We start from the raw sequence: 11,233 nt of genomic DNA on the forward strand, positions 1-11,233 counted from the left end.
CGGCTCTCGCCCGGCACGACGTACGAGTTTCAGGTGATCGGCAAGAATGCTCTGGGCGATGGTATGATGAGCAAGGTGATAACGATCCGTACTCTCGGTAAGTACTCTCTTTGTGGTTTGTCCAAATCCTAGCTCGGGATGCGGGACAGTAAAGTGTGTGAATTGTAACTCCTCACTTGTATTTACGAAACTTTCACCGCAAATGATGCTCTTGCGCAGACGCTCAAAAGGCGAAGAAACCTTCGACGACAACGGCAGCGCCTAACGATAAAGAATTCAAACACGCACCAGAAGACTTGGGTAAGAGGTCCGCACGCACGGACATCTCTCCAGAACCGCCTTGCCTGCATCCTTGCTTGCCACACGTTTACCACACCATTGTTCTTGGCTTCGTTTTTCGCGCCCATTCTGGATTTGCATCCGTATCGCTCATGCATTCATTTCCATTCTTTTCAATTGGTTGGTTCGTCCACTGACACTGCACCACTGACACGGCATCAAATTAATCAAACACATGCACACAAGAGTTGCAGTTGCCACACATCACATTGCCATTAACACTTCCATGAGAGGGACGGGATGTTCATCGTACAGAGCTCACAGTTTTTCGCACCACGTTCATTTGGTTTTATTTTACGTTCCGTTTCTGCTTTCCGTTTTACAGACATCGATAGCTATAAGAACATTTTATTCCCTACCGATTCAACTGGTTCGACCTTTTTCCCACCCGTGTTCCGACCGACAGGTACATTGATTTACATACACATTATCATCTCACGTAACAAAAAACACACTACACACTACATTACATGCTCCTTTTTCCCCTCAATTTCCTCAATGCTCCGTAGTGTTTTTGATTGCCGCTTGATAGCGTTTTAGTTGCATTCTATCCGCTCCGTTTGGGAAATGATCTTTACTAATCGCAAACACATTGGTGGCGCGCCTTTGCAGGACCGAAACCGGGTCAGCCACGGAACGTGACGGTGGTAGAGATACCGAACGGTTTCCTGATCTCGTGGCAGGTTCCGCTGGAGCGGGCCCACCTCGTACAGTTCTACACGATAAAGTACCGCACGGATGCACAGTGGAAGACGCTGAACCGGGGCCAGATCCGGCCGGAAGAGACGTCCTATCTGGTGAAGAATCTGGTCGGCGGCCGAACGTACTACTTCCGCGTGCTGGCCAACTCGCTCAAGAGCTACGAAACGAGCGAGGAGATCAAGTTTCCCGTACCGGCGCGTGTGAAACATAAAGCCATTACGGCGGGCGTGGTCGGAGGCATCCTGTTCTTCATCGTGGCCATCATACTGTCGATCTGCGCCGTGAAGATTTGCAATAAGCGTAAACGTAGAAAACAGGAGAAAGGTTAGCATAACCGGGCGGGATTTACTACGAAAGCCGTAGTCAGGGTGTATACTTTCCCATCTTTCCCATCGACCTTAACCTAATTAACATGTTTCTTCTAGTTAAACAATAACATAGCTATAATTACTAACAATAGTTTGGATTGTGTGAATAGTTTAAGGTTTAAAGCAGTTGATTTTTTGCAACTAGCTGATGAAAATGAGTCTCTCATAATTGTTTTGCCTTAATGATGCTGTTGCTTGGGTTCCAACATCATTGGAACGTGGAAAAGATGTCAAGACGTTGAAAAAACCATTAAGCAAAACAAACGGGTATACGCCTTGATGAGTGCTGCCATCATTTTCCGCTACTAAAACGAGCCCATCCACTTCTTGCAGTTTCCTTCCGCGCGTTTGTGTGAGAGAAGCGTTCGAAGGAAACTATGAGAATGGCTCGATATTACCACCCGTTTTAATTGGTAGAAATTATCCGATTACAGAACTCAACATGGTAACGGCGAGGCTAACAGATAGGAACGCACTTAGTCAACCAATACCCTTGAAAAGGTGAGTGTTTAGAAAGGCTTGGATTCACATACTATCCCAAATGCGAGTGAGAAGTTGTTTGCTTGTAATGCCCCAGACTTTATACTCGTATCTCTTTATTTCTCATTTTCTCTTGCACTCATGCTTACCCTGTGAAGATAGATACAAAGGTAAAGAGTGACTCTACATGATAGAAGAACGTTGGAGATCTATCTTAGCTAGAACGTTTCGTACAGTATCGCTCTAAACTTATATTTCTTTGTTTGATTTCACCCATCTTCACACAGATATATGCAAGGAGAAAGAAAAGGAAGCCGAATGCCCGGCCTAAACATACTGATAGCTATATTACACTGGATTTGGCCACCAGGACGTTGTCAAAACTGTGATTCTATATATTCGAGTAAATTTATTGGCGACCAATCGATGAACGTGGGACAAATTCATCGCTCCGCCGACGGTCGGTTCGTGCTGTCGCAGGATTTGGTGGACGGCATCGTGTCGCTACGCAACAGCATCGTGTCGCAGTACAGCAGCAGCGACGACGGTGGCTTCCTGCCGAAACGACTTCCCTCACTGACGAAGGCTTCCTGGCGCAGACCGCTCGTATCCTACCCGAGCCAGCTGAGCTTGCAAATGGAAACGACCTTCGGCAATCACCATCATCATCATCATCTACATCATCACGGAACGGGCCCGGTACCGCAGTTGGCGCAGCCACAGCAATCCCTCTACACCAACACGCTGCCGGAGGGGGGTAACGTGATGGTACCGTCGATCAGTTCCACGCTGCCGCCCATGCTGGCCGCCCAAACGATCTACACCACGCCGTCGAGAGTGTCGAAGGTGGTGGCCAGCTCGCCGGCCACCTCCAGCCCGCAGGTGGTCAACTCACCGTGGTCACCACTGTACTTCAGCGATCTCAGCTCGGTTCACCATCTCAGCTCGGCCGAGCGTTCCTTTCCGACGCCGCAGAGTGTCCACTCCGTGCATCGGTACTACAACCACGAGCTGCCGGTGCTGCAAAGCCTGCAGCACATGTCGTCCAACCATCACCACCACCACCACCATCATCATCATGCTACGCACGGCTTCATACCGGTGTCGGATGTGCCGGTCAGCCTGCCGTACTACTACGGTCAGCCCGGTGCACAGCAGCTTCCCACCACGGTGCAGCAGGAGCCGCCGTCAACAGGCCAGCAGAATGTGTACCAAAACATCCCGTGGAGCTATTACGGCGCGGGTGCGGGTGCCCCAGCCGCCGGCACCTATCCGTACAGCAACCGATCGAAGCTGTTTTCGCGTTACTATCCGCGCAGCATGCCTCGAAGCGTAAGCCGGACCATTCCCGAGCTACGCTCGCCCATGCTAAACCTCAACCTCAACACAACGTCCCTCAGTGGGGTCGGTGGGCTGGAGAACTCCCCGCAAAGCTACTCCAGCTCGAGCGGGTTCGGCAGCAAAAACACCTCCAGCAATAACACCCAACCGAGTGGTGCCTCTTCGGCAGCGATTGCAACGACGACGGGCTCGACTCACAACCTCTTGCGCGAGTGGCGCTATCTGCCCCCGTACAGGCCGCCGCCGCCACCGCCAAGCCTGCACCATGCAGCCCCACTATCGATCGGGGGCGGCCGGTTCGAAAATCCACCCTACTCCATGTCCCACTGGCTGGAGCTGATCACGCGGCTCAACATAGCGTCGGAGAAGGCCAACATCAACAACACGGCCGACGTGGGCAGCGTCGACGGGCACTACGAGTTCGATCCGTCGACGCCAACGCCGACCGCCTCCACGCCCACCGGCCTGATACGGGACGATTTCCACCATCTGATGACGCTTCCCTCCACCTCGAGCGACCTGCTGTGGAGCGCGACCGGGCTGGCGGGCGTCGTGTCCTCGCTGAGCGGCGGCCGGAAACGGGGCCAGTCGCGGTACGACAATATCGATGCGCGCGTGCAGGCCATGAAGGAGGAGTTTTACGAGTACCGCAAGCGGCAGCAGCTGCAGGCCGTGAGTGGTACGAGCGCGGCAGAACTCGAGAGTGCCTGCTAGTGTGTAGCTAGTGATGCTCGGCGGATTAGTAGAGTAAGTTTGTTGTAAGTTGTAATGTTTTCGAAGCCGGAAAGATGTCACGTTCTTGCCGCGCGAGACACTGTACTTTGTTTTCAGTGTTTCCTTTATTCGTTCTTTGCTCTGCTGGGTCAGATGTTGGGGTCAGACCAAACCTGGGTGGTTTGAGCGGTGACCGCTTTTGGGGTCTGTGCAAAGCAATAGAAATTTGCTATAATTTAAACTACGATTTGAAAGCGCATTTGAGAGGGAAAGTGAGCGTCAACTGTTGTTATGTTGTGATTTGATGTTTTATACATGAGGAGGAGGAAGTAAGGCGGTACTGATCGGCACAACCGGCACAACAGCGAGGATGTGATGAATGCAAGTGTAAAACATGATGATAAACCCTATACTAAAGGAATCAAATCGAGCGGTGAAGAAAAAAACACTGACGATGACCGACCGGGCAAAAGGTCAACGACAATTGCGATAAAATCAAGTGAATACAAAAAAAAAAGAAGTTATTTCAAAACACGTATAGAACGCACGCTCACCTTTACTGATACTAAAATCACCCATTTCACAAGACAAAACTTAAATGGAACAAAGCCCATTTGTAAGCGATAAAAAACAAACAAAACAAAACAAAACAATTTTCTGCACATAGAGAAGCGATTCAAATTGATGAGGTAACATGAAAAATAGGTAACCACGTAATTAATATTTAATGTTCTTCTACCCCCCCCCCCCCCCCCCCCCACAAAAACAATATTCACCCACTCAGATTGAAAGGAACCGTCGGCGCACGAAACATACATGGATGGATGGTAGGGGTTTGTTTGTGGGGAATGGAAAAACGCAAAAAAAACTCACATCGCAATCGCATATGATCGAAAATAGCGAACACGACACAACTCTCCCACACAGACACACAGAAAAACGGCAAAGCAACAAATAGTAGAATGTAAGCGATTATAAGTAAGATATAATCCAGTAGTAGTAATAGTAGTGTCACAGAATGTGCAACGACATCGCCGAATTGCCGAATGTGTGTCGAACACGTGGGTGCAGCAAAATGCATTAAACAGCAGCACAGCAGCAGCAGCAGCAGCGCGCATAACAGCATTAACGAACAAGGCAGAGGCACCCAACCACCCGACCCAACCAGCCAGCAAAAACGAAGAGAATGCAATTAATGAACGCTCGCTCTGGTGGTCGGCAGGCAATGGTCCCGACGTCCCGTGGGGATGGTACTGTATTACAAGGGTAACCCGGTTATTCTAAACTAGCAAACGAGAAAATGTTAAGGTGGGGAAAAACAAATCCAAAATTAGGTAATTTGAAGCAAGGGGGATGTGTTGTGTTGGTTGAGCTGTTGTTGAGCACAGTGTTAGCACACAAGATGGATGCTAGAATGTGGGAAGTGATTTCTGCAGCTCCTGCAATGCATTATTTCGGGTGATTTTGGGGAGCCAGCCGACGAAACACGGTGAAACAATGAATGGTGGTGATGAGATGTGCGAATGATCTGATTGAAAATAGTCGACACGGAAAAAAGGGTTTTATTTTTTAAAAAACGTTTGAATGCATTATTTTGAAACCAATACCTATAAAGGGAGGAGTATTGTGTACACAAGGCAGCACTAGAAAAAAAGCAGATAATTAGGGAAGTGGTCGGTGGAAGGAGCATCTGTAAGCGAACGTATGTTTTTATGATAACACACAGTCCATTAGATATGTGAGTTCCACACAAAAATCTGCACAAATTAGATCGCGTTGAACGAAATTCTGTCTTGAAGTGTAGAAAGTGCAGGGATGACACGCAGAGCACTTTGGTTAATTGTTTTGTAATGTTTGTTACATTATGAACATTTTACCTTTTAATGCTCGTCGGATAGAGTGAGTAGTTGAAGTAACTAATTGATTTCTATGTTGCCGTTTATGTTGTCAGGTGGAGCATAAACGGGTTTTCAAGCATTTAGTTTTTGAAGTGCTACACCATGTTTCTTCGTACTTATTTGTGCCATGGCGCAATAGCTTACAAGACAGAGAGAGCGAGAGAGAGCGAGTGTTTCCGTTTCGTTGTTTTTTAAGTGATTTTGTGTTGCAAATTGTGAAACCACAACAACAACAACAAGAACAACAATAATAAGCAAAATAATTATAACCGAATGATGAAGTATTGAACTGGTTTCAGTGCTCAGTGCAGTAAAAAGGGCGTTTTAATTAAAGAAGAAGAAGAAGAAGAAGAAGAAGAAGAAGAAAACGGAGGAAGGAAGCAACACGAAATACCCGCGTTGGAGGTTGGTTGAAACGGAAGAAGAAAAAAATCAACACTATAACAAGCTATAGGACATAGCTCTAACTAGGACAGTTTATTATTATTAGGTAACAAGATCGATGATCTCTCTTTCTCTCATTCGCGATACGAAGGGCAATTGAGGGCAAACAACACAAGTAAACACATACACAAGTAAACACATATTCACAGGGACACAGGGACACAGGTTGGCAGGCAAGGTTGTGGGAGAGGCTTCTTTGGAACACACAAGCAGACAGGCAGGCAGTCAAAGCATGCGGCGAAACAACAAAATGCAAACGTAGAGTAATACACACACATCTTAGTCGCTGGCGAAACATTAAGAAAACCCACACACACAACTACACAACTACACACATACAGACACAGATCGTTTAATCGCGTAACTTGTACATATTCCTTGTTCTCATATGATTTCTATAACAACAAGTATAGAGAAAGCAGTACCGACATACACATACATTCCATTAGCTTCTAGTTTATATCGAGTAAGGTTTAGAAGAAACACTTAAATAATAACAATTATCGGACTAGAACAAAACAAAACAAAAAAATGGAAGCTATTGAATATATAACGAATTACAAGAAAAAAAAATACAAAAACCAAAAAAAGCAGATAATGTTTTAAATTTTTAGAAGCTTTAATTTGTGCGCGTGTGTGCGCGTGCGTGCGCTGCCTGTTATGTGGGATTGGTGCGCATAATAATGATTCATTGTTGTTGATTGCGTTCATGTTTTTGCTTCTTGCCACCACAGGGCACGTTTCATTTTTTTTTTCAAGGAAATTAGCTTGAAGTTGATATTATTTTATTTTTATATTGCTTAAATACAAAACGAGATTCAGTTGTTCGATGCAAACGAACAAACTTACAAACAAACAAACAGTGCAAATCAGTTGTAAACCGGTGCGCGTTAAATGCACACATGCTTTTAAGTTGAGGGAAGGCAGGAAGGAAGGAAAGGTGTAAGAAGAGCAAATTAATTTATTTTTTGCGACGCATTTATTTATTGATATAAACTGAGTGTGTGTCTTAGGTTTACTTTTATTTTTTTATTTTTCGTACTGTGTAACTCACTATAGATTGTATGATTTCTAAAGAAAAATAAATAAATCTAAAAGTAAATCACAACGATGTGCCCTCTCTGACTTGTCTTTTCATGAAATGATGATGTATGCACGCTGTTTTGCATTCGCCATCTATCATCAAAGGATCTCTCTTTAACCCTGTGCAACCAAATCAGCCTACTGTGCCTCTGTTGACCGTTGTCAATGCGCACGGAACCACGTGGCTGGGACAAACTTTGAAAATTCAAAAGTGACAAGTCAATCTGACACACAGCACACAACTGACAACTGGTACAGTAACGTACAAAAAAACTCCCTGGCAATAAGTTTACTGATACAAGCATATCCGATTTGATGGTTTGCCAAGCAAAGAGAATGGTTAAAGTATAATTTTTCGATATACAACCCATATTATCTAATGATTTTGATTAAATTCACTTCATGCTGCATAAATTTTGTTCATCACTGTTCCCTTGACGACGTAAACAACAACAAACCAGCGCGCTTGATTCAGTTGTCAGCTGTTCACGCGAAAGTACGGGTCCTCGTTGCATAGAAAAGCGCTCGGAACGATGGGAGAAAGTAACGACCAAGTGAAGCATGGCAACTACCACAATTATTACAAATTTCGTGCAGAAGACAGCATCCGTGCCGACATCTTGCAGCAACATTTAGCAGCCCTGTGGCGCAGTTGTGAGCCGCCCGCCGGACCAATCCACCTGCTGGATGTGGGCTGTAATTCCGGCCAGTTCACGGCAAAGGTGCGTCAAATCCTGCAGCAGGTGGGCAAAGGAACGCCGGCTGTGTGTGCCGTTGGGTTGGATATCGATCAGGAGCTGTGCGATCGGGGCAGTGCCGAGTTCCCCGATATTGAGTTCATCAGTGGAAACTTGCTGGAAATAAGCAACCGGGAAGAGGTGAAGCCTATGGACGATCCGATTGAGCGGTGCATGAAGGCTCGGAACATTGACCAGTTCGACGTTATCTGCTGCTTCTCCGTGCTCATGTACGTGCATCTGAATGGTGGAGACGCTGGACTGCGCCGTGTGCTGGATTATCTGTGCAGCAAGGGGAAATTTCTCATTATTGAGCTGCAATCCTGGCAAAAGTACCGCGACCAGGTACGTCGACTGAAGCGAGACGCCGGCGAGACTTACCCACTGTACACGGGCCTCCAGTGGCGGGGCAATGGGGGAGCGCTGGAGGGCTGCATCAAATCGTACGTCCAATCGAACGGTATGGAACTGGTGGCAGAAAGTGCGGAAAAAACTGAGTTCGATAGGCAGTTGATATTTTTTAAGAATAAAAGAACCATTTAAAAACATTACGATCATCGTGAGTGGTGGAAGTTCACTTGAAGAGAAGAGAGTTTAGTACCTCGCTTTTTAGAACATTGCACGGCAAAGCTTACACAAAGCTTCTCGCCACCGCAATGGTTGTTGTATTGGATAGGGACATTTTAGTACAACACTGGCTGGAAGATTTTAACGAAGATTTTCGCCATTCCCCGGTTTTGGTGTATTAAAAAAAGAGGAAAAAACATGTATTACTGCACATTACTAAAATTTGAATTTCTAATTTACAAAACGAGTTTCACAAGTGAGATGAATGGCCCTTTCCTCCAAACCCGCTAGAGTGCGCGGGCACTTCCATCCCCTTTGCCGGGCACAATTAATATAAACACATATCTGCCACTTCAGCGCTATACATTCAACCATTTGTGGAATCAATTTTCCGATTGATTTGGCTCAATTTTATGCGTCGACATGCGCCAGGACGACGAGTGCGGGCTAGAATAGCAATAGCGACGCATTTCAAATGTATTTCTGAGCGGAAAGAAACAAAAAAAAAACAGCGATTTTATTGTATTGTGAGCTACCCAACCCAACCCAACCCATGGCCCAACCGCTCTGTTGGAATGGTTTTAGTAGGAAAGCATCCATTAAAAAATTCCACCGCCTGCCGCGATACAAACACAGGCGAAGTGGGCAGCAAGGATTCTTTCTAGTACGGTTCGTTCACACACAGGGCCCACAGACGCACCACACTTGTTGCTTGGATTCAATCGGGAAAAAGGTCTCCTCTGCTGCTGCTTCGCGGTCGCAAGGAGTAGGATTTATCTCCGCACATGGTGCGGTTCTCAGCGTGCGACCAGCAATACATATCAGGCACACAGGGGTGACCGAGATTGGGAGTTGGGAGGCGGGTGAAGTTTCGATCAAAATTCATGATCACGAATCACGGACACACGCACACACACCGTCCCTGGTGGGTCGCGGTCGTTCGCTAATGGATATGCTTTATTTCGATCGGCTCGCTCGCGCCGTCGTCTATTGACACTTACACAATCGGAATTAGGTGCATAAATAATGGCCCTAATTTGGCATGCAAAGAGCATGCGGAACAAACCCCCTGCTTCCCACCCTCAGTGCTCAGGAATTGATAGATTGTTTGTCTAGGTGAACGGTGGTGTACTAAAACACCGGTTCAGCATGCATTTATCCGACCGATTTGTAGCAGTTCTGCGTTGCTGTATTGTTTGTCTAATTGTTTGCTCTAGTCTACACTACAGTGCAGTTCTCCCATCCATGCGTGTGTGAGTGTGTAGTTTGTTTTGAAATGCTCCGTTTCCCCTTCCAGGAAAGATGGCTTAAAAAGCTGAAACCAAGACCATTGATTGAATGTGGCTCGTCGTGGTCGTCACATAAGCCTAAACGCCTTGCTGTCGCGTTCTTTCTCTCAAAAAGCTAAGCTAAAATGCAAGAAGGTAACGCTAAAAAGAAAGAGAGAGGAAAACAAAGCTTAAATACGAATAGAAAAGCCAAAGGCGGAGGAGTTTAGTGAAAGCAGATTCAAATATAAACGACTGCCACGACTGTCTTACCGCTGTATCGATAACCATCGCTCGAGTCGCTTTTTCTCAGCTTCTGTGTTTAGGTGCTGTGGAGGACTGTTAGGCCAGCCATACGCCACTCCCTTAGGCAAGCAAACAGTGCAACAGCGCAAGTGGCGTGCTGTATTTTCTTCGTCCTTTTGTCTTACCTTTTGCCCCACCGTTTCCACCACGTGTGGGGAGAGAAAGTTCGAATTGTAATGTTTCCCCAGATAAGATAACAATAAAATTCTGCAAAAAGGGCGAGGGCTGTGTGCGAGCTTTTTCCTTGTCTCTGCGTGAAAGAAACTTTGCCCTTACTCGTATGTTCGAGTGTGTGTGTAGTTTCAGGGGAGGGAGCATTAGACGTAGCAAGTGCAGTGGAGATGGAAGCGACACTTGGGCAGCCCTCCGATTTCGGTGTGGATAATGATGATGGAGTCGTTTGGGTGTGGGGGAGAAGAAGATTGCAGGACTAAACGGCATGCGACCAAGACTAGACTAGACTGTCCCACTGTCAATGAGATAATGATGATGGCGTTGATGGGTGTTTTATGTTTCTCCACTAGGAGAAGAAGATAAACGCACACACACACACACTTGCACTTGTTAGTCGCTTTATGACCATCTGTTTCCTCAAGATTGCATCTACACGCACGTTCTACACCGGATCGAAACCCAGGGGATGGGGTGAAAAGTAGGCCGTGCGAGTGCATCTGCTCCCTCCCTTTTGCTCTCTTGCTCTTTCACCCCCCATAAAGCGAAAGTTCTGTCGGGGTTGCTAGGGTAATGTGGACAACACACACACACACACGCGTTGGAATTTAGAAAATTAGTACGATGTGCACTCCGCCGCTCCCGTGGGAAGCGAAGTAGGCGTCGGCTGTGGCTGTGAAGGATGGCGGGTTGCAAAATAATTAATTGAAACGAAAACCACAAAATGGTAGGTAGAGCCGCGGGAGCACCACCAGCGGGACACACACACCGGGAGAACTAACCGGAAGACTGAAGTGTGTGTGTGTGTGAAATTG

General features: G+C 46.6%; 2 protein-coding genes across 9 annotated transcripts in view; both read left to right on the plus strand.

Moving 5' to 3' along the window:
• Positions 1 to 5,587, plus strand: part of LOC120956357 (protein turtle) — a 16,143-nt gene extending 10,556 nt beyond the window's left edge. For 4 of the 8 annotated variants that reach the window (XM_040377749.2, XM_040377751.2, XM_040377747.2 and 1 more), the window contains 6 exons: positions 1 to 97; positions 220 to 300; positions 665 to 745; positions 952 to 1,365; positions 1,844 to 1,910; positions 2,177 to 5,587. The exon at positions 1 to 97 is cut by the window's left edge and continues 758 nt beyond it. In XM_040377749.2, the coding sequence (XP_040233683.2) occupies positions 1 to 97; positions 220 to 300; positions 665 to 745; positions 952 to 1,365; positions 1,844 to 1,910; positions 2,177 to 3,944 (2,508 nt within the window). In that variant the 3' untranslated portion in view covers positions 3,945 to 5,587. Of the gene's footprint in view, positions 98 to 219; positions 301 to 664; positions 746 to 951; positions 1,366 to 1,826; positions 1,911 to 2,047; positions 2,060 to 2,176 lie in introns of those variants that run through there. The other 4 variants (XM_040377756.2, XM_049609495.1, XM_040377754.2 and 1 more) reach the window with 4 other exon arrangements.
• A 2,230-nt stretch (positions 5,588 to 7,817) lies between these two features.
• LOC120959243 (probable RNA methyltransferase CG11342) lies at positions 7,818 to 8,657 on the plus strand. Its single transcript, XM_040382508.2, has one exon. The coding sequence runs from the start codon at positions 7,903 to 7,905 to the stop codon at positions 8,647 to 8,649; it is 747 nt and encodes a 248-aa protein (XP_040238442.2). The 5' UTR covers positions 7,818 to 7,902; the 3' UTR covers positions 8,650 to 8,657.
• The last annotated feature ends 2,576 nt before the right edge of the window (positions 8,658 to 11,233 follow it).

This window comes from Anopheles coluzzii, chromosome 3, assembly GCF_943734685.1.
Source record: "Anopheles coluzzii chromosome 3, AcolN3, whole genome shotgun sequence".
Taxonomy (NCBI): Eukaryota; Metazoa; Arthropoda; class Insecta; order Diptera; family Culicidae; genus Anopheles; species Anopheles coluzzii.

Bases quoted from the DNA above. Each gene is read 5' to 3' on its own strand.
- LOC120959243 (XM_040382508.2), top strand. From the start codon at position 7,903: ATGGGAGAAAGTAACGACCAAGTGAAGCATGGCAACTACCACAATTAT.